General features: G+C 45.4%; 2 protein-coding genes across 2 annotated transcripts in view; one reads left to right on the top strand and one right to left on the bottom strand.

Moving 5' to 3' along the window:
- Positions 1 to 978: 978 nt before the first annotated feature.
- On the top strand, positions 979 to 17,210 carry LOC135387839 (transmembrane protein 181-like). Its single transcript, XM_064616997.1, has 13 exons — positions 979 to 1,131; positions 2,242 to 2,428; positions 3,063 to 3,153; positions 3,220 to 3,353; positions 4,056 to 4,181; positions 4,549 to 4,629; positions 5,552 to 5,651; positions 7,201 to 7,328; positions 9,398 to 9,547; positions 9,940 to 10,042; positions 10,914 to 11,138; positions 11,660 to 11,726; positions 15,233 to 17,210. Exons 1-13 carry the CDS (start codon positions 980 to 982, stop codon positions 15,297 to 15,299), a joined length of 1,611 nt encoding a protein of 536 aa, XP_064473067.1. The 5' UTR covers position 979; the 3' UTR covers positions 15,300 to 17,210.
- The window catches only part of LOC135387838 (E3 ubiquitin-protein ligase listerin-like), a 30,526-nt gene continuing 21,587 nt past the window's right edge, over positions 17,211 to 26,149 (bottom strand). Inside the window, exons 20-31 of the mRNA XM_064616996.1 lie at positions 25,364 to 25,499; positions 25,152 to 25,296; positions 24,385 to 24,604; positions 24,104 to 24,314; positions 23,942 to 24,010; positions 22,691 to 22,877; positions 21,092 to 21,260; positions 20,901 to 21,030; positions 20,735 to 20,822; positions 19,845 to 20,039; positions 19,423 to 19,590; positions 17,211 to 17,346 (exon numbers count right to left, since the gene is read on the bottom strand). Coding sequence (XP_064473066.1) covers positions 17,287 to 17,346; positions 19,423 to 19,590; positions 19,845 to 20,039; positions 20,735 to 20,822; positions 20,901 to 21,030; positions 21,092 to 21,260; positions 22,691 to 22,877; positions 23,942 to 24,010; positions 24,104 to 24,314; positions 24,385 to 24,604; positions 25,152 to 25,296; positions 25,364 to 25,499 — 1,778 coding nt within the window. The 3' untranslated portion in view covers positions 17,211 to 17,286. The remainder of the gene's footprint in view (positions 17,347 to 19,422; positions 19,591 to 19,844; positions 20,040 to 20,734; positions 20,823 to 20,900; positions 21,031 to 21,091; positions 21,261 to 22,690; positions 22,878 to 23,941; positions 24,011 to 24,103; positions 24,315 to 24,384; positions 24,605 to 25,151; positions 25,297 to 25,363; positions 25,500 to 26,149) is intronic.

A 26,149-nucleotide genomic window follows, 5' to 3' on the forward strand; every position in this document is an offset into this window, starting at 1 on the left:
GGCAGTCTTCAATGACCATTGAGACCAATGGACATTGAAAATGCCACCAAGCGTTCAACGTGTCAATTTCTCAAAGAGCATTCGATGCAATGCACCCTGACAGGATGACGCTTGGTGTCACATGTTGAATGCAAGGTCCCATTAATGGCCAGAGTCCCTTTTTTACACACGGCACGTGTGTAAAAAAGGGACTCTGGCCATTAATGGGACCTGTATATACATGAGGCTCCACCCACCCCAGGAATTAAAAAAAAATTAACGAGAGACGGGTATCGGGTTTTCCATTGCGAGATAACCATGATAAGGAGTGATTAATTTCACCTACCCGTGCAGCGTTGACACATCATACCCCATGTTCAACGTTCTTCGTGGAAAATGCCCAACGCCAACTGCCTGGGGGCATGGTACAGCTCGGTTAAACTTGTACCGTGCCACCAAGCTGCTGACGTCACAGGCTTCGATAGAACCAAGAACAGCGGGACCGGTAAGCAACTGATTCGTCGTCTCAGTCTTAGTTTGTCCTCAGAGGGCTTACTTTTTAAAATAAATCTTCTTCGCGCACTTTTTAACACCTACCCTAGAACTTTCCTCCGATCCCCAGAGGATTTATCGCCAGAATTATCGTTTATATCGTACCATTTTATCGTTCTCCCTAGTCCCAGCTCCTCATATCGGCAGCCGTTATGTTTTCACTCCATCACGTTGCCCACATAACATCCTGAACACCCACCGGGCCAAATCCAAAACCGAAACAAGGTCACAGCACCGCCATCATCACTTCCGCATTCCTTCCCCTTTCTTCCCAATCGCGTTCCTCCTCTCCCAACTCAATCGATCCGCGCACGCGCACCTGAATAGTGTGTGCTCATCCGCGCAGCACCCTTCGGGCCTTTCCACGCTTTCTTCCTCCTCCTCCTCCTCCAATGTTGCCAAAGATCCCACTCTCTCCTCCTCCTCCTCCTCCCACAGGGAAAACAAAATGCCTTACGCAAGCACCGCACCTAACCGTCGACCTTTCAGTCTAGCAAATTTCAAATTACGCTTGCGATACATGTTTTCCCATTTTGGCTTTCTCTTCAGCAAGTTCGGCAAGTACATTGCCCCAGCGTACTACCATGACCGGTGCGAAAGGTAAGCTCGGGCGCCAATACGGAGCGCTGTTTTGTGTTCCAAAAAACGGGGTCGGCTGTAACGCAGCGGGGTGTCTTCACCACAGGGTTTTGGTGTCGTGCGGGGAAGTTAGTCTTGTGGGACGTGTTAGATTAGTGGGGATTGTTGGGGGAAACATGCGTCCCTTTTCTTCCCTTTTCGTTGCTTTCTGCATGATTGTTAGAACGACGTTCCTTGTGTTCCGTATGGTGTGTGTGTGTGGCGGCTGAGATGGGGGTTTAAGGAACGTGGGGAAAGGAATTGGGGATGCGGTGAGGAAAGTGTTCCGAAAGAAAAGGTGTCGATTTTGTTTAGCGCTCAATATTATAACGTTGCAGTACATGAGAAGTACCTAAACGCATTCGGTTGCAGATCATTGGGTGCTTTACGTGTCAGCTCGGTTGATTTTAGGGATTAGTATAATATAATATCACTTGAGTAGCCGGTTGGCGTGGAACCAGTCAAGGGGCTTAAGTAACACTGAAAGCGCAGGCTGAGATACAAAGAACAGTGTTGTAAGTGTGAAAGGTGAAATAAGAGCATAGGTGAAAATATGGATGTGTTATCATGTACTACGACTCTTACTGTACTTATACTGTTTGCTACATCTACGACAATACAGCGATTCCAATTTATCACGGATACGGCAGTACCGGTTGCTATTTACTACAATCAGGACAATACAACTTAGTATTTATTCCGACGACTAGATGCATCTTGGCTGCTCCAGTACTTGTACCTGCTTACACAAAATTAGCTTCTAAGTACACCCTAAAAAGGGAGTAAATTTGGGGTGGAATAACAGCTTCTAGTCCCTGGATGGGAATTGCTCTCCATATCATTCCTGTGACCCTGAACTTTACTCCCCAGCGCTGCAAATAGTCCTCCTAATTTCCGCCTTCTGCCGTGCACTTAGTCCTGAAAGGGACTAATGGTTGTCTCGATGCATCTACTCCCCTTAAAGGTCGAAAATTATTATTTTCTTGTTAGTCTGCAGACAGTTTTTAAAAGTGAGAAAATACACGTAAGGTATCGGAATCGTACTAATGTACCAGTAATCCACATAATGACACGTTTTACTTTACGTTACAGGTCTGTGCAAATGCGCTTGTACACAATGCACAAGCGAGAATTCGTCGTCGTCTTCGCTGTGTTCTTTGCCTGTCTGTGTCTGTGTTTGTTTATCGGTCTGGCCGGACCCCCAATCACGACAACGGTTGCGCGCAGCTCATCTCAGCTGCTACCTCCCAACGAAAATATCTCTTCTCTCAACATGGCTGTACGTATCAGAGAACATCTTGTCTACCCGTTTTCCCAAGCAGCACAATGTACTGAAAGTCGAGTGCAATAGGGGTGGACGGGTAGGTGGAAGGCATTGAACAGACTCGTGAAACTAAAGAACATTGATAAGACACATACCATCCACCCCTATTGCACTCGACTCTCAGTACATTGCGCCGCTTGGGGTCTTAAAGGGGTTGTGACGCCTTCATATCAGTGGTGTAGTTTGCTATCTCCATTTAGGATCCCTAAGGAAATGGGTAAAAATGTGTTACGCGTGACTGAGTTGACGAGATACACACCCTCGAACACATTGCCGCTGTGGGAAATGACGTCATAGAAGCGAGAACTACGGATCATTCCTATTGGTTCTCAAAATACACGTGATGTCAGCCAGTGGTGCCACCGTTTGATGGGTCTCGGTGATCGCGTTCAATATTCGGTTCACGATTAGTTCTACGCTTCTATTATCTGTTTTCCTAAAAAAAGAAAAAAAATAAACTCGACTTTCAGGTACACAGCGATGACAACAAACATCGATCCTTGTAGAAATTGGGCCAACTGTCACAACCCCTTTTCAACGAAGAGTCCCACGTACAATTTATCCCCATTTGCATTTTCAAACAACGCAGACCGGGCCATTCACGCTAAAGACGCCGACGCTATCGGCGTACAGTCAGCAGTTATGGATAATAGCTCAAGTCACCATAAAAAATGAGGATGGTGAGTCGACGGCGCGATGTGTGGTTGACAAAAAAAAAAAACTAATTGCTTATTTTCGAATTTCAGAAGATGAAACATTTAGAAAGTCTTTCCATTTGGGCGTCAGGATTCAGGGCATCACTTTAAAGAGACAAACCATTGACATTTTCGGTTTAGCCGAGCCGCATATCAGGACTCGGGAACTTGTCTGCACTGGAAAAGTAAGTTGAAAAGCTAAAAAAGTAAGTGGAAAAGCTAAAAAAGTAAGTTGAAAAGCTAAAAAAGTAAGTGGAAAAGCTAAAAAGGTAAGTGGAAAAGCTAAAAAAGTAAGTTGAAAAGCTAAAAAAGTAAGTGGAAAAGCTAAAAAAGTAAGTGGAAAAGTTAAAAAAGTAAGTTGAAAAGCTAAAAAAGTAAGTTGAAAACTTGAGTTACACGTAAACTCTGATAATGTAGTATCCAATATCATGACCTGTTTTGTATCATTCATGGGAAACCGTGCCTGGTGACTCTGGTTGCCTATAGTGATGTCTCGCTTAATACGATATCCCGGATAATACGTGGTTTGCAGCACGGTTTCGCTCTAATATATTAACAATATATATGACACATTCACAAACTGCTAAAGGTATGTATTCGAATTATTACCAAAGCACAAGAACGACAGCTGATGAAATGTCAAATGTTGTTAAATGTACAGATCGTAACTGTTAATTCAGTGAGAGACTTGATGTTCTGAGGCTGGAAAACATAGAAAGGACAAATCTGTTAATTCAGCCACTGCAATTTCCGTTAGTCTTACCAAATTACTATTTGTTATTATTATTTTGTCATTCAGTCATTTCGTGGCCGAAACGACGTAGCATTTCATTAGCTTTTTTTTTGATTTGACAAAAACCTGACGAGTTTTCGTTAACGAATTCCAGAAATGCGACACCTTCACGGTGTTGCACCTCGGATTCCTGGATTACACGAGATACTTGGTCACCGTCACTTTCTACGGGTTGGAGAACATCGACGAAAAATATCACATTCAAGACGTCACGTTTTTTGTAAGTAAACATTAGTTTTAGTGCAGAAAAGGAAGCATGAGACGGACAAGTGCACACAATTTTGTAAGCTGTAAGCACTAAATGAATGCTGGTACCTAAAAACATCCCCAGCAACACCGAATATCCTGTGGATGTACGAATAATGTCTTAACGAATTCGTACGTCCCGTGGATATTCTGAGGATATCCATCGGACGTACGAATTCCTTAGGACATTATTCGCACATCCAGAGGATATTCGGTGTTGTTGGGAATATTTGGGTGACAGCTGTTTCCACAAAATGTTGTACTCCCACTGTGTACTGTCGCACTTGTACTATCCGGAAAAAAAAAGTATTTCTAAAGTATTCACTCTTTTCACCTTCCAGTATAAAAGCTATAATCCATCGTTCACGCAGCTGGAAATATGGTTCAGGTTCATATTCTTGCTCATAACGTTTTTCATAACGGTAAGTACGAAATAATTTTATTAGTACTAATAACGCTTCATTACAAAGAGCCGGCACTGTGCGGATAGGCTTCAGCATCCCTATAGCAGGACAAGCTATCATGGACAGTCCAACTACGCTGTTAAAATGGAACTTGACCACATAGCACGCTCCTAGCCAACCACCATTCCGAGTGATATCATTCTGTGTCATGATTCGTTCAAAACTGAGGAAGGAGCCTATCCGGGATATGCATAATACGTCCCAAATAGGCGCCTACTCCCATTTTCAGCAAATAAGAACACAGAATGATATCATTCGGAATGATGGTTGGCTAGGAGCGTGCTATGTGGTCAAGTTTCCGTTTTAACAGTGTATACCATAGTTAGAGGTGCGCGGTTAATATCCGCAGAACTGCTTGGTTAATGTTAGGGTGCCAATCTTGATTTGAGAATCCGCGCGGATAGAATGCGGATACAACAGTGAGCGCGCGCTAAACGCGTCACTAACAGCAAGTAGGCATTACTGTCTCTGCAAACGTCCCCTTAGATGCAGCCGCAATAAGGAGAACCTAGGGTACTTAACAAAGGGAACTTATGGACTCCAAGATGGCGCGTGAAAGTGTGTCATTGCGGTGCTGTTCAATTGGACAATTGCGGATGACATAATGTTCCTTAAACAGTTTGCGTGCTAGAGTTTGTACGCAGAAGTAAAAACATTTGTCAGCGTAACATTTGCATCAAGTAGATCATTTTCTACGAATGGAAATGTCCCAAAATGTGCAGACATACTTAATATCCGCGCGGATACGGATGCCATCAATACTATCCGCACTGGTCTCTAACCGTAGCGACGTTCATGCCATATTAGAACCACAAATTATAATCTCTTGAACATGCAGAATAAATAATGACGTGGCACTAACCCTTTCTTGCCTGTGCAGTGTTGGTTTGCCCACACACTACGGAGGTTTGCGTTTCACGACTGGTCCATAGAGCAAAAGTGGATGTCCATTTTGTTACCATGCCTTTTACTCCATAATGGTACGTCGATCCTATGAGTTTTTCAGTCTCTCTCTCTCTCTTTATATGTGTGCGTGTGACCGTGTATTCACACGAGCGACATACTCACGGAAGATTCTGGCGGAAGAAAAAGCGAAAACACTGCTCAAAGAACCCACGTTCCGTCCCGTGTTGTGTTGAGCATTCACACGGTGCGGAATACCCGAAGTGGCGCATTTGGCAGACGACACTTAGCAGACGACAGCGTTAGCGCGTTTACCTGTCGTCTGCTACGGAATACCTTGTGGCTGTGGCGCAGGATATTCCCCATGGTTAGCAGCATACGTGAAGACGCGACGCTGAGCCATGAGCGCTCGCGCTCACGTGACTGCAGAAAGCTATGACGTTTTTCGCATCTTCCGCTTCTGGGGAAATGTCGCTCGTGTGAATACACGGTGAATATGCAGGGTGTCCAGGTGTAGATATTATACTTGCAATTCTGACGAACCTTGCAATGATGCACTATGCAAGCAAACAATCAAACCAAAAAGTTTAACGTTGTAGTGTTGTTTCCTTCAACTATCGTCGTTCAACTAAAAAAAGAACTGTTTCCTGTCAAAGAGCACCTAAAGCGGACGCAAGAAACAGAAAATTCAGTGGTAATTTAGCGGTAAATGCGAGAGAAATTCGTTAGCATTAAGCGCCTTTTCCGTTCTATACATTGCTTCCGTGTATAGAGCTGTTGCAGCGAAGTTTACGCAGCGCCATTTCGGGCCCAAGTGGCCACGGATCCAAACAGTAGGGAGTTTCATCAGCAGGTTCTGCGTGGTTTTCAAGCGGTATATGGTGCCAAGGAAAAGCTATACAAAACCTGTAGGAAACCGCACAGAAAAAGCCGTGCATCTTGCCAAGTGCGACCAACTCGAGACCATGTATTTCAAAGTGCGTCGTCGTCTGCTAAACTCCCGCGTGTTGCATATTTCGGGGCGCTGATGTTGCTGCTCGCTAGCGCCACCTGGCACGCAGAAACAGGTCTATCCGGTCGGGTATCAGGTCGTCGCGTCGGGCGTCGCCAAGTGAGGGCCGGCCGTTATAGAAGACCTGAGACCCTACGTCACTGATTACGTAACGTTGGCGCGCAAAGCACGTTGGTGGGCACTATCAGCCGTTATCAGCCTATCAGCCGACGCGTTTTTCCCGCTTCTTGCCCCACTAGACCTGTTGCTCTGGGCCAGGTGGCGCGAGTGAGCAGCAACGTCAGCGCCCCAAATTGTGCAACCCGCGGTCGTTTAGCAGACGACGCGGCACTTTCAAATGCACAGTCTCGAGTTGTTCGCACTTTTCAAGAAGCACCGCTTTTTCTGTGGATTTCCTACAGGTTTTGTAGCTTCCTTAGCACCATACCGTTTGAAACACCATGCAAAACACGCTGATGAAACGACCTACTGTTGGGATCTATGGCCGTTTTTGCTCGAAATGGTGCTGTGAAAACTTCACTGCAACAGCCCTCCACAGCAAAATATAACCTCGAACCGGTCTTCTCGTGTTTGTAAACAGAGGGTCGTCTATAGCGTCATTATGTGTATTGCAGATCCCGTATTCCCGATGTCTTTGCTCGTTAACCACTGGATACCAGGAATGTTGGACGCCATGTTCCAAGCCACGTTCCTATGTTCTCTTCTCTTGTTCTGGCTATGCGTCTACCATGGCATTCGACAGGTAATCCCCGTTAACATCCACTTCCACAACAGAATCTCTTCATAAATTCCAGAAGGGTCTGAGGTAGGAATGATAAGAACGAAAACCAACACGGGTAAATATCCGAGAATCGTAGATAAGGCATCTGACAGGCGGCAGAAAGACACTGCGCGGAACATGTCATCATAGAGGGATTGAGACATTTCGACTCTGGAATAAGCCTTATACTAAATGCAGAGGACGGTTGTTTACATTGATGCGAACTTGTATTCGAAGACGTACATGAGAGGGAGTAACAGACGGGTAGAAATCCGGGATCGTGAATTCGGGACTGTAACCCAAACTCATCCAGCAGCCGTCCCCGGGAGAGGTCACGTGCTTGCGAGAGCCAATGGGAATGGCCGAGGTTCCCGCTACTCTTACGTCAGTGCTCGACAGCGAAGCTCGTTAGAAAAAATAAGTCTCTATCGTTTCTTTTTTTTTTCTCCCTCTCTCCCACTCTGAAGAATCTGGTGTACAGTACAATGTGTGCATGGTGAAAGGTGAAAGAGCTTGTATGGGATGGTTGGGGCTTCCGAACAACAGGGGCAACAATACCGGCCAACAGGGACAACAGTACCGGCCCAATATTGGTTCAATATCGGGCCAATATGTTGTGCTGCTTGGGATGGGAACAGAATTAGTACAGAACAGGAAGCTGATAGCAGGGAACGCTAATCGCTCGAAAATGACCCAAAAATCCACTACTGTCGCAGAAAAACAATCGCCTAGGGGACAATGAGAAAATTCCAAGGACATGCTATATACATATCAATACACACACATATAAATATACACACAGTACATCAAATTAGAATCACGAACTGAACGATTAACATGATTTGGGTAATTATGAGGACGGTCAATGACGCTAACTATGGCTACATAAATACATTTACCGCGTATTTAGCGTATGCGCTTGCGACTGTGGCGCTCCCCTGCGAGTGACACCATCTAAGTTAATCCTCTTGGTTGATTCATGCCCTCAGCTGTCGTGTCGTGTCCGCTAACGTTTGAATATCTTGTTCCACAATGCATGACCTGTTGAATTATGAAAACCTGTGGTCAATGCCGATTACTGCGCACACTCTAAGAAAAAAAGGAGTAAAACGGGGAGTAATTGCAGCTTCTACTCCCCTAGTGTGCAATTACTCCCCATTTTAGTCCCCTAACCCAACATTTAGTCCCGACATTTACTCCTGCAAATTGTCACTAAACTTCGCGAATCGTCTCCTGAATGCAACAGTCACCGTAAATATGTGCCCTTGGTCAATTTGAACGACATAAGGCTGTATAACTCAGACAACGTAGCAATTTTCCAGCCACACAGAGTAAGAAACAGTTAGCGCATCTGTCTCGCAAATTGTGCCCTAGTATGGCGCAAGATTTTATATCACTCGATATATCACGGTTGACGGTTTGCTTCAAAGTATCTTCATGCATGCGCACCAATTATGTACCTGGGACTCTTACAACAGCGCGTGAAATGCGGTCTTCACTCTGTGACATTCATTTACTCCCGTGCATTTACTCCCGAAAGGGACTATTTTTTGTGGCAATGCAATTCCTCCCCAAAAGGAGTAAAAGTACTCCTTTTTTTCTTAGAGTGCAGCATAGAGTAGGGGATTGTGCATTCATCAATGGGGCGCGTTAAGTGGCTGCTCCGGAGCGCGAGTGTATCGCACTCCTACAGTTAAGTGGTTTCGTACTCCGAGTTTTGAAAGCGAGCGAACTCTTCACGACCCAGCTTTTGGAGGGTGCACGAAAAAGGAGGTATCGTGCTCCGTCACGTGACCTCTTCCCTCCTCTCCACGAAAGCGAAGAAAGGGAATGCAGGACGTGAGGCGGCAGCAGAGCAGAGAGAGTAGAAAAAAAAAAAAAGAGAAACGAAGTAACAGCAGAACAGCGAGCGCGTTCAAGTGCCGTTTAATAGCTGCTCCAGGAGCGCGAAACTCGGGGTGCCCGAGAAGGAGTAAGAGAGCAGCTACTTAACGCGCCCAATGTATTATCGTGCCCACTGACACTGTTTCTTTATTTTCCATGATAATCAGAATGAGCGCCGGCTGGTGTCGTTCTATGTCCCTAAAGTGCTTATCGTCGGGATGCTGTGGATGGCAGCCTTCGTCCTGGCATCGTGGCAGCGTTACAACGAGCTCAGGGACCCAACGTACAGTTACAAGGTCGACACGAGTGGATTTTATGTAAGCAGCGACATATCGTAAATTCTGAACAAATATTAAAAGACATCGTACAATATACGGACGCGCGCATTAAATAGGAAAAATGTACGATGGATCAAAATATTTTCCCGGGAACACAGCAAAAACTTACTATCCGGGAAAACGTACAAATAGCGAAAACGCTGTAAAGGGGTTTCAGGTAGTGCCGTGTGCAAGAAATGTTGTGCACCAGTGTTGTCTTGATGGAAGGCGGACTATTCGCTAACGCATTAATGACTTTACACGATCCATTAGGCTGATTCCGCTTTCCTCAACGGCGCTAACCCAGGCAGTTCAACCGATACTGGATCGATTACTTGATTGATCAAACTCTTCCTCAATCCTTCAAACGTATACTTTTTTTTCTTTTTCAGGGACTAAAGATATTCTTCTTCACTGTTGGGTCGGTGTACCTTCTCTATCTACTGTACCTTGTTATACAAGCCTATACCGAGCTCAGATCCATGCCTTACTTTGGTGAGTACTTTCGGGGTTGTCACCGCCCCGCAATAACGAACGTGCTATACTACCTGCTCATTTGTTCTGCAAACAATGTCCCTGTATAACGAATACATGCTGTGCTACGTTCACAAATGTAAAACAAACAAACCAACATAGCGCCCCAGTATAACGAACATGCTGCCCTACATGCTACAGAAACAGTGCCCCGAAAACGAACGCGCTGTCCTATTAGGGGCGGATCTGGGAAGGGGGGTCAGGATGTTCCGACCCCCTCCTCAATTTCTGTTTTCACATAGTCTTTAACTGACCTCGATTGCGTATCTATGGTGCAGGGCAAGGCTAGACACCCCTCTCAGAAAAATCCCGGATCCGCCCCTGGTCCTACTTCTTATACAACCATAGCACCCCTCTATAACGAACATGCTGTCCAACTTGCTATACAAACAGCACCCCCGAAAAGCGAACTTCCAGTCCTACTTGCACACTTGTTATACAAACATAGCACCCCTGTATAACGAACATGCTGTCCAACTTGCTATACAAACAGCACCCCCGAAAAGCGAACTTCCAGTCCTACTTGCACACTTGTTATACAAACATAGCACCCCTGTATAACGAACATGCTGTCCAACTTGCTATACAAACAGCACCCCCGAAAAGCGAACTTCCAGTCCTACTTGCACACTTGTTATACAAACATAGCACCCCTGTATAACGAACATGCTGCCCAACTTGCTATACAAACAGCACCCCCGAAAAGCGAACTTCCAGTCCTACTTGCACACTTGTTATACAAACATAGCGCCTCTGTATAACGAACATGCTGTCCAACTTGCACACATACCATGCAAACACACCAACAACGTGTTTTTTTTTCTTCTTACAGATGTTCGGCTCAAGTTTATGACGTCACTGATGCTCATCGTGTTGTCGCTCACAATTCTGATAACTGTGATGAGGTTCGGGATATCTGTTCTCGAAGACAACTTTGTGGCTGAATTGTCTACGAGTTACGGCAATTCTGCGGAGTTCATGTCGTTCTACGGACTCCTCAACTTTTACTTATACACGATGGCGTACGTGTACTCGCCGCCCCCGAATGCCTTTCTTGGTAAGTCGAATTCCGTTAAGTCGAATGCACACGTGTCGCCATGCGTCGGGATAAGTATCGTCTATATATCGAAGCGAACATTAAACTATCTACCCGCGACAATAACTTTCCTGCCTTGGATGTGACGGGCGTACTTTTGTGTGACCAGATACATTGGTGTTCTGCTAATGTGAGAGCCATATTAGTAGTGTGAATGGCAGTGCTAACGGCAATGATGCAAATACAGAACGTGCGTTATTTGTTTGGGTTCACCCAAGGTAGAGCAAGAAAATGGAGGCGTGGCAAAAACACAAGTGGCCCCAGAAAGAGAGTGTGAAGGTCAGCCCTTGAATACTAGCCAAGATAAGGAACGATAACAAAAAATCGTAACTTTCGTTTCAAATTATTTCCTAACTGATATCTAAAGCCTCAGACGTATCTTCCGAGTAACACTTCTGGAGAATGCATGTTTCGTAGACTCTCTTGGGGGTAACCCTGTGGGATTGTTCGCCTCAATTAAATGACCGTGTATTTCTTTTCAGAGTCACACGTTAAAGACAACCCTACCCTCTCCATGATTAACGACTCCGACGAGGAGGTCATTTATGGGTAGGTACAGAGGTGCTAGGGACACTACTCTCAGAGATATCTGAAGACTTACAGAGGTGTGGTTAAAGGTAGTACGCAGGACGACCTCTCCTAGATGGCGGGTTGTTAATAGCAGTGATGGCCACTAACTACTTCTACAGTAGTTTAACGATAACTACTAACTACTTCGCGATGGAGTAGTTTAACTAGTAGTTCAACTACTTTTCAGGGGAGGTAGTTAAAACTACTTCTTTAACTACTGCAAGGTATTTTAACTACATTTCTAACTACTTAACGTTGTCCATCAACACCAATCCCATTCTATAGTGCACTTGGACACCTAAATATGAATCACAAGCAGCGGTAAAAGTTAAGATTTAGTACACATACACGGCACAATTTCTCTGCACCACCATTCTCATCAAACAAGTAGCTCAAGGTAAAAGTCGGAAGCATAATCGTGCCGTAAAGCTTGCGGCAAAATCGGAAGTAGTTGGCGTCTGCAGTAACCTAACTACTGTAGTTAACTACTCGAAATAGTAGTCTAACTAGTAGTTGCACACTACATTTCTGCAAGTAGTTGATAACTACTTTTTAACTACAATCAGGTAGTTTAACTACATGTAGTTAACTACTGGCCATCACTGGTTAATAGTAGTTCGTTCCGGAGTTTAAGATTTTTTTTTTTAAAGTGCGCCGAAATCTCGACACACGGCACACCACATCTAATATCCTTGCGGAAGACGTGGTGTCTGAGCAACTTGTACCCTTCCACCAAGCTGCTACCGTCCTCGGCGCGGTTTGAACCCGTGATCATGGGATCAGCAGGCGGACACGCTACCGACTCAGCCACCGAGGGCGACATGGCGGACTGCATATAGCAAATGACGTACGTTCTTGCACAAGGGTAATCGTAGCTCGCTCGAGAGGTTGAGCTGCGCACACTCTAGGTCTAGGATCGCTTCAAGTCCTTCCAAGATCCAACCTCCAAGCCAACAGAAAGCCTGCTTACCAGCCGACGTGACGTAACGACTGAGTGTCAGCCAATCGGGATCGTGTTTTCAACGGCCGTAGCCAATCACGAACGTGCTTTCAGCCCGCGCCATGGAGACGAACCACCGTCGTCTGCGAGCAGTGATTGAATCTCCACGCATACCAAATGGGAAAACTGTCCCATATCTTTACCAGCTCCGGTGGCGCAGCGGTAACGCGTGCGCTTGGAGACTGGGAGGTCCGCGGTTCGAATCCGCGGGCCGGCTGTGCCGTCTGGGGTTTTTCCTGGGTTTCCCTCAGATGTGTAATAGGCGTATGCCGGCACAGTTCCCCTGAAGTCGGCTCATGGACGCAGCTATCCTCCACTTCACCCTTTCCTCTCCACCACCTTTCCCTTCCCGAGAAACATGCCTGCCTAATCAGGCAGGCAGACCTCTCGGGTTCCTCCCAACGACACTCCTCCTCCTCCTCCTCCCATATCTTTACTGAAGACTGATTTTCTGGAAAGCGTCTTGCACTTTGTCTAGAGATTCAAGTCTCGGTCCTAAATCATTTACAAGCTCTTGAATTTGCAAAATGGCGAATCACGGTAGCAGACCCATTCTGACTTTATATGTCCACGTGGTGAATGAAGGAGAGGAGGCAATAAGCGACTGCCTTCCGTATCTAGGTGGCGTTGGCAGTGGTGGACGAAATTTCCCGTGCCAAGTGAGAACTCATAACACGCACGCTATGCTGCGCTGCCACGTCATGTGTGCTTGGGACATATGACTCCAAGGCCAGGCTGCACTGCACATAACCTTTTAAAAAGCGATAAAAACCCGGCTGTTTGGTGGTACATCTAAAAGCGATAAAACCCCGGTGCAGGGGACACAAAGAGACAACACAGACGAAGCACTGACTGACAAACAACTTTAATGGCAGGGACACATCTTAAATACACCAAATGCACACCCGACCCCTAGTGGCAGCCAAGGCCGTCATGCTGTAATCACTTGTGATAATTTGTGATTACAGCATGATGGCCTTGGCTGCCACTAGGGGTCGGGTGTGCATTTGGTGTATTTAAGATGTGTCCCTGCCATTAAAGTTGTTTGTCAGTCAGTGCTTCGTCTGTGTTGTCTCTTTGTGTCCCCTGCACCGGGGTTTTATCGCTTTTAGACATAACCTTTTTTCTTGGAGGACGGGGGTTGGGGGGGTTGGGGGACCGATAGATATCAATGATGAATTAAGGAGGGCATCGAACAACCGCCATTTCATTGCTTCTTTAATGTTCAGCAGCGACAGAAAGCCTAAAGCTTTGCTGCACCTCTGTGAAACCTTAATAGCCTGCCAATACGATGAAGGCAGGAATGCATGTCATCCCAGTACCTGCAAAAGAAGTGCCCTCAGTAACGGGACGAGTGACCCGCCACGGCCCCTCGATCGCTCTCTCAGCTTCGCTTGAGCAGAGAGGAGGGATCGAAGGACTGTGAACCCACAAACGTGTTGGTCACTGTGGACGTCTTTCGTAGGTGGCTGAGCAAACTATGCTGTACCCGAGCCTTTTGGAGTTGTGTACAGGCCGTATAAACACACATTTTCCATGGAAACACGGTGCTGTCGGTACTTACATTTCTTATACAGTCAACCCTCGATTTATGAACGCCCTCGGTTCCCCCAAAAATCGTTCATAAATCGAGGGATTCATAAATCGAAAATTCCGTTAAGTGAGTACTATCGTGCAAATGGAACAGTATTTCCGAGTTGGGATTGTGTTTATAATGCAATATATTGTGTAATTTTGCTTTCGACCATGCCTTCGGCTGTGTCAATCTCAAATCTGTGTTAATGTCCGGGTGACAGCGGACGCCTTATTCATCAATTGAGGTCAGGAAGACTTGTTGAAAACCCGTTTGTTGTTCGGATTTCGAGGGGTTAAGAACCGAGGGTGCAATACCTGGAAAACGTTTTGTCTGTTCAGGCGTCATTCAAAAGACCACGAATAATCCCTATAAAGGTTTTTGTTGGCCTCGGAAGGATCCGTTCATAAATTGAGGGCAAAAACGCTGGGCAACTCCTAGTTGGTTCCCATAAATTCCATTCATTATTCGAATATCGAGGTTCATAAAACGAGGGAAAAATGCATGTAAAAAGTTTGGTTCCTCGTGTTCATAAAACGAGGGAATTCATAAATCGAAGGTTCATCAATCGAGGGTTGACTGTATCTGATTAGCACCTTGTAAAAGCATATGTTCAAGGGCATCATACTTTCTTAGTGCCATTGATTACTTTGACTTCGAACATTTTTACTGTTTCGTAACTTAAAAACCCGAGAGTAGGGGACAAAAAAACGACAAACACAGACCCCCTTGTTTTTGTCCCCTAGTCTCGGGTTTTTAAGTTATGGATCTATACCACCAGCTCGCTTGCTACCTCTCTATCCTCTCGTTATTTTTATTGTTGTCCTTTTACAGTTTTAAGTGTCAAAGCTCTCAGTTAGATTACATTATATGTATTTAAAAAAACGCTACATACGTATGTGTACGCTTCAGGTCTGATGCCGAAGAACGCCTCCTTCATCCTTCGAGGTCAAGTCAAGATAAAGAAGAGAGTGACTGAAGGTGTCAAACTTGAGTACCAGATAAGAGGTCGAGGCAGAAGGATGCCTCATGAAAACTTATTAGACAAGATTCTGGCTTACACAATTTCAAAATGATGGCATCGTCTCCTGAAGACTAATTCAAATACACGGCGGACATTTAGAAACCTTGCAACTTAAAGGAGCGGCGAAGGTCCATTCCATAAATACGTTTTTCCTTGGCTGCAGGCCTTTGGCACGACAGGTAACATCTGCTCGTGTGGAAGTACGATGATCCTAGCCACCCGTAGGGTGTGCACGAAAAGTCTTTGATGAGCACACCGTCTTCGAAACCTTCGGTAAACCTGGTAACTCCTTCAGGAGGCCGAGTGTATAGCTGACATCGCTCAGTGACTTGGAGAACACCCCACAAGCCGAACTGAAAACCGCTAAAAACCCGTATTTTTCGCTGAAACTATTTTCGAACCAAAATATTTTTTTCTCGCGTTGAACCGAAGCGGAACTGAACCGAAATAAATTTAGGCGCTTACCGGTTGGCGTAACGGTTCAGACGTAATGTGCGTTTTTGAGAGATCGGAACTACGATTTACACAGCGGATTGAGCCGCGTTGCCAAACAAATTTGAAACCGAAACTGAAAAAAAAAAAAAAAAAAATATGCGACCCAAGTGTGCAAGGTATTTCCTCCTCGCAGCTATTCAGTTGTGTTAGTTTCGAGGTCGTCCTCTTGTCAGTTGTAGTCTTTCTTCTACGCGATTTATGTCGTCAACACTGCTGTGTCGGCAACAACAACAACAACAACAACAAAAGTACACTTGTGTTATTTGAGAACCGTAAAGATGTGCTTGCTTTTGACCCCATGGCAATCCGCTCAAAATTCACTTTCGTGAACCGGTTCGAACCGATATTTTGCGCTACTGCGGAGCTGAACCCGAACCAATCTGCATGAACCAGAATGCGAACCGAACCGGAAAAAAAATAACGTTTCCGATCCCCGCCCACAAGTGGGGTGTTCCCTGCGGACGAATTTTCAATGAGAAAGGCAGCCTTGCGGCTACTCCCCACATTGATACTACATCACAGACACACACAGCTGATTACATCACGCCAGGAGATTGGGCCGGGCCTCAAAACCCGATGCCGCACGGCTCGTGGCAGTCTTTTGGAGACGTTTTTGTAAATTTCACTGCGCTCAGCAAAAATACTGAGTATGATGGTTCCCCATCGACTGATACAACATTTCCAGCAATTTGTTTTTTAAATTGTCGTCGGCAATATGGAACCAGTTACAATGTCTCGTAGAAGTGTTACGGGCTACTTATAGTGTTTGCCGACACAACAAATGTTACATGACCGTGGGAAACAGCACTGTACATATTCCACAACAACAATGCTGATGTATGTCTCAAATATTTCCCGGAACAGGATGTTGGGTCAACACAAGGCCAAGGACGTTCCTCGTTCCTCCTGTACAGTATGAGACAAAGTCGCATGTATTAAATACTTCCCTTTTACCGGATGAGACGTCAAGGTTGAGATGAGGGCAAGTCCATCAAATCCCTGTTTCCTCTTCAACTGACATTCTGTCAGAATGCCAACACATCTGTATGTTGTGTGTCAACAGTACAACAAACCTAACGCCAAAATAATCAGCCGTGCCTGACGGAACTTACCGCTATACTTGTTTTCCAGGCGATATGTATCTCGTCCAGCTATTTTTTATTTGCCCCTTCTAGAAATCTAGAAATGTACATTACTGGTATGTCAAGCGTAGTCTGTTTTCTTAACTACTGTTTCACTGCAAGTGCAGTGAATTTTGTGTCAGTCCACAGTGTGAAAGACGTGACGAGTGCTGTCACAATGAAATGAACTTTTCCCTATATTTTTTCACGAGGTGAAAACACTTTCTACAAAAATAAACACATTTTAAACTCGGAATCTGCATTGCATTTATACAAATCATATGTGCACCTGTACAATGAGCCTGGCAAAGTTTGTGCCTTGCATCTTAAAATATGTTTCGACAAAGGGGACATGTGGAGTTGTTGCTCGTGCTGAACCATTTGAACTGCAAAGGAAGCAAAGTGAGCTGACTGTAGTGGCACCAATATTGCAGGTGACGAATACAGTGCAGTCCTGTTAATTCGAAATCGGTTAATTGGAACTTTTGGGTAATTGGAACTTTTGGGTAATTTGAACTTTTGGGTAATTGGAACTTTTGGGTAATTTGAACTTTTGGGTAATTTGAACTTTTGGGTAATTTGAACTTTTGGGTAATTTGAACTTTCAGGTATTTCGAACTGGCGTTCGCGTCCCACCTAAGTTATGTGTATGTCAATGGGGGAAAACGCCCGGTAATTCGAACGCATGAACGTGCGTAACAGTTTATTCGAACTAGATTGCCCGGCTGCGCACACTACGCATGGGACCGGAAGCCGGGACACGTTTACTTGTTACGTGTTAAATCTACTTATTACTTATACGGTCATTACTTAAAAGCGATACTTCTGCCGGAGGAAAGAGGAACAAAGAACGAATCGCCGTAACGGTGTGCGCAAACGTGCGGAACGGTGCCGATTACTCGGCGGCGGCAAAGCAAGCAAGCCTCGCTATTTCAAGGGGATCAAGCCCCTCTCCTTTTGACACCACAGCCAACAAAAAAAGGCGTGAATGACAGCCGGCATTTTCTCGAATTGAACTGGCGAAATTCGCGTTGGCGGGGATCGCAACTGGGCTGGGCTCACAGGTTTATTATAGGTCTGCCAAGGTGTCAAGCGCTCATTCAGAGCGACTCCCTTTAGTCCGTATACTCCAGCTTATTCGTATTAACGGGTTAATTCGAGTTCGAATTAACAAAACTGCACTGCATAGTAAAAGTTGTGAGTATTAGCACAACACTATAGCAAAGGGTCAATCATAATGTTCATAACCATTTTACCTTTGCATGTTCAGTGAGATTAATGTGTAGCCCCAGGCATGAAAGCTTCTAAGAAAACCCTGTGCCAGACATTGTTCACTTCCGCTTTTGCACAGTTTACATGGCCAAAGGGGCTGCTAGGTTGTTGTTGTCAGGTCTGCCAAGCAAACCCCCCCTCCCCCTTGACATTTGCGTGCTCCAGCTACACCACTGTGGTGTCAAACATTGTGTGCACCACACATGCATAACTTGCTCCACTGAACGTTGACATTTATTAAATTCAACTGAATACGAACTTGAAGCGATTTAAATGCGGGCCATAGGCCGCAAAGTTGGCAGCTAGCAGATGTTCATAGCAGACGACCCATTAGATCCATTCAACCGCACGAGCGCATGCGACGATGCGCGCATGTACCCGTTAGTGCAAAAATTCTTCGAAATTACTGCCATACACTGCAACGCTATTATTATCTTCGTGGGCAAATAATAAACGAATAAAATGAAATTACACTCGGACACGCAATACATTTCCACAATTCCTGACCACGTGGTGCACGTCATTGTAGTGAACAGAAAGTGAACTATGCCATAGTCACACTCTGTCAATTGAAAAATTTTGAAGCTTTCGTGCCTGGTGTAATAAGCGGAGGCCTATAAGCGGAGGCCTATAGGCGGAGGCCTATAAGCGGAGGCCTATAGGCGGAGGCCTATAGGCGGAGGCCTATAGGCGGAGGCCTATAGGCGGAGGCTTACAAGCGGAGGCCTATAGGCGGAGGCTTACAAGCGGAGGCTTACAAGCGCAGGATGCTATTCTCTTCAGGACACACAGTCTTAGCCTTGTGAAACAAGTGTGCTGTACCGTTCTCCTAGAGAGTTTTCACCTACGTCACATTGTGACGTGACAGTGACATGGCATGCTCGTAAGCTCCTCCCACTGGTGGTCATTTTTCGTACTAGCGGCATTGAAACTTTTCATTTCAAACGACTTTTCAATGCGACAACCATAGTTTTCATAAAAGAAAACGTGAGAACGACAATGACGAATCGTTTTCGGGATAAAAGAAGGGTACAGACGCAACCGGATTTCAAAACACAATTCGAGGCTTCGTTTTCGAGCAAATGCTAGATAATCGCGGCAGCTACGCCGAAGAAGTGAGCGCCACCGTGGCAGCCAAACACGTTCGTTTCACGTCATCTGAAGACAGCCTATAGTACAGTAGGTCTTACCAGACAAGCTGAATGGAACCTCTTCTTGCATATTCGGCATGAGAGGGATGGCAACTGGCACGTGGCCCCGTGCAGGACGTAGAAGCAGATCATGCATTCTTCAACGCCTTCGAAGCGCTTATCGATGTTGCGTTTCCAGAGGGCCAACCCGTCCAATATGGAACCGTTCTGCTCGTCGGCAGGTGAGGAAAATAACACGCAAACAGATTTCAGTACAAGACTGACAGTGATGATATTGTGGAAACATCTTGTTTTGCTCTGTGCGAAAGTACATATGATAATTGGTGCACCCAAATTGGTCATGACGGCTGTTTCGATATGGTAGGCACGTGTCTGGGACGTCAATGATAGAGAGCTACCAGACTGAGTTCCTGCTTGTCGATGTGCTTAGAAAACATTTCTCACACAGATGTGTTACTGACCTGGTGAGTTAAAAACGTTGTGAGCTGGAGCAGCCAGTGGCGCCACTGGTTGTTGCCAACCCCGACCCTGCGCCCGCTCTCGATAGTCACGGCTCCTAGCGGGTGATTGGCTGGCAGCCGGACAATCAGCTCCATCGCGACTTCTTCTATAGTGTGCGTTGCTACCACTTCCCGCGCTACTGGTCGTGCTTTCACCTAAATGGAGGGAATGTAGTAGTGCCGTCTTCAGTTACATATGCCTCCACTTCAAATTGGGATCTGAAAGCATTAGTTGCACTGGTTTTCCAGCGAACGTTGTACTGCAACCATAATGCACTCCCTGAAGTCACCAGGTACACTACAGCCCATATACGACCCGTATATACGGGCCCCATATACAGACCTAGATCTACCAGGGTACACAAGTTTTTCTTCTGCTCGTTGGAGAGCCTAGACACATCAAGTGACTGGGCTTCTCTGGGCTCTCCAAATATGCAAAGTGTGCCTGAAGATACTATGTTTTTTTCAGTGTATCTCAAAGACACTGATGGTAAGGACAAGGACACATTACAGAACCCACGTACATACGTTACCTGGGTTCTTTTCATATGCCAAGTATGTCTGGTGATACTGTGGATTCTTCAAGGTACCTAACGTACGATGCAGAAAGAAAAGGTACCTGGAAGAATTTGCATCACCTGGCACACTTGGAATGCTTGAAGAGTCCAGGTACAGCCTGGGACAAGAGCTTACGGAACACGGCACCGACGTATTTTTCCATTTGTGCAGCCCCTGCTAGATGTCAGAAAATACAGAAATGCGGCGTCTCGGTGTTCTGTAAACTTTCGTCCCAATCTGTACCGCTATGGTAGCCAAGGTGTAACCAATCGTTCAAGTTCACAATGACAAACCGTCATGTTCTTGAATGCCACTTCTGCTTTCTGAACAGCCTGTAGTTCCCTCGAGCATATCACCCCTGTGACATACTTAGAAGTGAACCTGAAAACGAGCACCAGTTAACTGCTCAAGCAGTAGAGCGTACATTCAGTCCAGGACAATGGGCTTGACATGACTCACCTCTCAACATGGTCCATGATACGTTTATTCTGACTGTTCCACCAGCTCCTCACGAGAGCCGGAAGCTTCGAGATTGTGTCCAGGTACGTCTGGCATGCCACGTGCTGAAGTTTCAGCGACGTGAACTCTTCTGCAAGACACGCCGAGATAAGGTTCTCCCGATTCTCTATTAAGAATGTTCTGGAGCCCACCCGCAGGCGTGAAGGTCACTGCCTGGCTGAACATAGTTCTTCCTTTCACGGGGGATCCCGACGTTGGGCTCGTTAAGTTGATGTTTTCGGGCATGAGGCAGAACAAGTGTCTGAGAAGGTTTGCCAATACGCCTGCCTCTTGAAGGTATTCTGCGTACTCGGACCTTGCCTGTAAGAGGAGACATGTGAAACTGGAAGCACGATAAGATATTTACAAGCGGACGTATCAAAGATTTATTACACAGAAATGCCGTATTTACTCAAACATAGAAACCATTTTTCCATAACCCGGGGCTCGATTAACGGGAATCTCCTGTCCATAAAACACTAAAGTGTTTTTTTTTGTTTTTTTTTTCAGTGACTCATAGTGACAAATGCAACCCCACCAAAGTGAGACATTACCAGTTTGGTATTTAGATAGTTTGCTATCAGAGGTAGATCTAGGGGGGGTCCGGATGCCCTGACCCCCCTCAATTTCTGTCCTTACATAGAGTCTCAATTGACCTTAGGTACAGTAGTAGGATGCCGTCCAAGGCGGGACCGCCCTCAGAAAAATCCTAGATCTGCCTCTGGCTGTGGTTGCATAAATTATGATAAGTACTAGGGAGATCGGTACGACATGCAGGAGGCAAGTTTGCTGCTTTTTGTTAGTACAGAGTAATCCTGTTAATTTGAGATTTCTTAATTGGGACATCCGATAATTTGAACCTACGCTCGGGTCCTGTCAAAGTAGCTCGTTTCAATGGGGAAGAACACCCGGTAATTATGCATCTGTCAAATTAATTATGTACTTCACATGGTGCATTTTAATAGGCAGAATAACTGCTTGGTTTTTTAAAAAAAAGGGTACTGTGACTGAAGCGCTCTCTGTGCTGCTTTAAGTGCGAACTTTACTTTATTACTTGTAGGAACACTAATTATAAAGGCGATACTTGTGCCAGAAAAAAAAAGTAGCAAGGAACTAATCACCGTATTCGTGTGCACAAACGCATCCGGCACAGAACAATGCTGCTCATTCGTTGTCGACAAAGCAAGTAAGTCTCGCTGTTTTAAGGGGATCGAAAGACACTTCCTGTTGACTACACAGCCAACTAAAAGAACTAGATGACGCGCGATTTCTTTTTTCTTTTTCAAATTGGGTTAGCGATTACCGTTCGCAGGGTTCGCGGTTAGGTTAGGTTGGGTTGGGTTCAGAATCGCAAACGATGTTGAAATGATGCCACGTCTGAATAAGCGAATGTAAGTGCATATAACATTGCATATAACAGTGCATGTCACATGCCATGATATGACATGATATGACATGACATGACAACGACAATGCAATCTTTTTCCAGAGAGGGAATTCCGACATACTCTCGTCATATGGAGCCTGCTCTTGTCCTGTATTCCATCGAATACAGGAGATCACATCGAATACAGAACAGGTTTGACAGAATACAGGCGCAGTTTGTATTCAGTCAAACCGCGCTACTATTTAGCGATGGGATTTTCGAAATCGTCGCCAGCGGTGAACGAGGAATTAGGTGGCACTGTAATTTAGAAATCAACTGGAAAGGATGCCACCGTCCCTTTCAGAACTTCCTGACATGGCAGTACCTCGGCAGGAGACGCTCTGAAGAAGGACAAGAGCTGCGACCACGACAGCAGGTATGCCAGCGTGTACGTGTAACTATCCGTCTTTGGCTGCACGACGCAACAGTCTCCAACCTCGAAGTCTGAAAGAAGGGCGTCCACGATCTGACCGGTTTCCTTGAGTATGGAGAGGAGGGGACCTGGAGGAGGCCTGCGGAAGAGGATAAGAATACTTCCTTACTCTGCACTACGGGGTTGGCCAAGCAATCGTTACTCATTTCGATCACAGTGGGTGTGTCAACCAGACGCCCCGCTTTTGGCGCTCCCAAACGGTGAGTATGAGACACCCGGAGTGGACACTTAACGGCAAAAAAATAGCTTTGGTGCATGACATTACATGACAGGGCTCTCTCGGTGATGCCGCTTCCTGTCGTCTGCTCGTGCAGTACACAGACTGAGAATGCGGTGGCTTTGATTGGACGACGGCAGTTTTGAGGTGATGGGGGTTTTGAGGCATTTTGTGGCAACAGAGAATAAGACTTAAACAACAAAAAGTTGTAATAGACTCCGAAGGAACAAGTTTAAAAATGAAGGTGACTGCTTGGCATGAGCATGACCTGCGAATTGCTGCCAACATCCATATGGAAGTTGCCCAGTAACAGGAAAGCAGGATGGCAGACGAAAAAAAAAAAAAGAATTTTCCCAAAATGGGAGAATTCGGTAACATAGTACTTCTGCATTCTGCTTACAAGTGTACCATTCAATTATAATTGGAAGTACTGCTCCACTAGCACCCAGTGGATCACGCGCTCGACAGGAAATATGTCACGCCAAACATTTCGAACCTCAAGCGTCTGTTGTCTGCTTCGGTGCCAGCCCTTTGAGATGGGAGCGTGAAAAACTTGTTCGTTGTCTGGAACACTCGCGCTCCGAGGCGCCTACTTAACGCGCCCATTGTAGAAATTGAAGACTGGGATTGTCGTGCCCCCAACTCTGCAGACTGATAGCCACTTGTCTGAAGTTTCATTGGAATTTTTTAGAGTGTTATGGTCCTGTAGTACATAAAAAAAGCAATTAAAATGAAGCAAAATAACACTCCATGCATTTTCCCTTGTGTTCACTTCACGTTCACATCACCAATCAAATGGGTATGAGTCTGCAAACTTTGGGGCAAAATAAACACCGTCTTCTATCGTTACGATGTGATCGAAATGTGTAATGATGGCTAGACTAACACTGCAGAGCGAAACTATGGTTGTCAATGTTGCGTTGTACCTTGAAGAAGCCGCCTCCTCATTGCTGGTCAGCAGTTCTGCATCCAGCCTTGCAACTAGAGGTACTATCCTATAAAAACAGAAATTTGACCAGTCAACAGTCTGATCAGAAAAAAAAAACAAAAAAAAGAAAACAGAAAATCTGCCACAGAGCAACACTTGCGTTTCGAGCAGTTTGCTGCATCCAAGCTGCACGGCACATGATTTCGATGTCATCAAGGGCGTTAACTTTGACATGAGCGCGTTCAATGAGGACAAGTCATCGCTAGAGCACTTTGTGAATTTAACTATTTGCACTTCGGACGCTAACGCCAGAGAAGCCCGAAGTGCCGACACTACTGTTTCTTCGGCATCATTCAGCACTCCTGCTGCATCTAAAAAACAGAAAGAACATTACATTAGTGTGTATGAGAATGTGCATGAAAAAAATATGCACAATGTTACCTGTCAGTGTGATAAACCCTGGGATAAGAGCAGAAAATATGGTTTCTGTGTAGAACTCCTTCCATTCTGTGACAATATTTTCGGGAAAGTTGCACAAAGTCCTGGCAGACGACGATTCGTCAATAACAGTCGATACGCACAGCAGAAGGGCCAGGAGGTCATTGGCAAACATCAGTTGATTAGTTGAGAAGGCATGAATACTTTGCTTCCAATTGAATTTCTGAAATTGCGGAAGATCAGACAAGTACAGAGCCAAGTCAAGTACAGAATCAAGTCAAGTACAAAGCCAAGTCAAGTACAAAGCCAAGTCAAGTACAAAGCTAAGTCAGGTACTAAGCCAAGTCAAGTACAGAGCCAAGTCAAGTACAGAGCCAAGCAAGTACAAAGGCAAGTCAGGTACTAAGCCAAGTCAAGTACAAAGCTAAGTCAGGTACTAAGCCAAGTCAAGTACAGAGCCAAGACAAGTACAGAGCCAAGTCAAGTACAAAGCTAAGTCAAGTACTAAGCCAAGCCGAGTACAAAGCTAAGACAAAAGGGGTAACCCTCTTGACAACTCTTCAGTTGTCAAATGTATACAGAGTCAGAAACGTTCAAAGCCAAGCAAAGTGCACAACCAAGCCAAGTACAAAGCCGAAATAACACATAATGAACTAAAGTACAGAAAAAGTGCAGAGTCAAGTACGTAGCGAAGTAATGAGGAAGTCGAGCAGAAACACAAAGCGAAGGGTTGATCGACATACATTTGAGGCGTCTTAGGGAATACCTACCTCCATCCACATTGCCAGACTAAGTAAGATAAAGTCCCAGTTCACGGGCTGAAGAACTTGGGGGCATCGGCTCAGAACAGCAGAGAGGTACAGGCAACATGCTCCAGCGAATTCACGTTCGTCGTTTGTCAGAGTTTGTTCTGCTCTGCACGACATAACGTAAGTTGACATTACTGCAGAATATTTTGACACACAATCTTTCGGGCACCTACTCGTCTCGGAGATACAGCTCCGGATGTGAGCCCCGAATTCCTTGGAGAAAGTAGAGAACTGACACGACATCTTCGAGAGGCTGTAGTTCCGTCGATTCTATAGCTTTGGCAAGCAGCAAAAGCAGCTGCGGTGTCTCTGAATAAATAACAAAAACATGTTGTCGTTGATGAAAGAATTGCTAAAAGGCTAGAGAATTCATGTTACTACACTACATTACTATATTAGAATTCACATTACTAAAACACTGAGATTAGGGAACTACAAAAACAGACACACAAAGTCTCAAACACACCTGAAGTTTACTGGAAAGACTGACAAAATTTGAAGGAAACAACAACAAGGTCAAGGCGGAAAAGCCAGCAAACGGTACCGGTAGAGCCCGTTTATTACGATCTTCGATATAACGATAACTCCGATATTACGATCAAATTGTTGGTTCCCGTCCGCTCACTCATTGAAGTACACGTAAAGACGTCATCGATATATAACGATCGCCGTGAAAGCGTATACTCGCGCGTACAGCGATCACAATTTTCCCGGCGTCGGTAAAACGTGTGAAAATCGAGAAACAAGATTCAATTTTTTCATTGACAACAAATTAAGCTGGCATTTCCGAGAGCCTTTGCCTCCGTGAGCACGAGCGTGAGAACGCGGTGCATTTATCCGCGATAACTTAAGAGGATTAGATAACACGCGCTGAAGGCGCGCGACCTTGAAGGGGCTCGCGGGAAGTAGAGGAGGTTACACCCTCTCCACATCGCTCTCTCGCCCTCAAGTTTTCTTCT

Source organism: Ornithodoros turicata, chromosome 3 (assembly GCF_037126465.1).
Source record: "Ornithodoros turicata isolate Travis chromosome 3, ASM3712646v1, whole genome shotgun sequence".
In the NCBI taxonomy this organism is placed as follows: Eukaryota; Metazoa; Arthropoda; class Arachnida; order Ixodida; family Argasidae; genus Ornithodoros; species Ornithodoros turicata.

Bases quoted from the DNA above. Each gene is read 5' to 3' on its own strand.
- LOC135387839 (XM_064616997.1), top strand. From the start codon at position 980: ATGCCTTACGCAAGCACCGCACCTAACCGTCGACCTTTCAGTCTAGCA. The intron at 3,354-4,055 runs GTAAGTTGAAAA...AACGAATTCCAG, and splicing joins AACTTGTCTGCACTGGAAAA to AAATGCGACACCTTCACGGT. The intron at 10,043-10,913 runs GTGAGTACTTTC...TTCTTCTTACAG, and splicing joins CAGATCCATGCCTTACTTTG to ATGTTCGGCTCAAGTTTATG.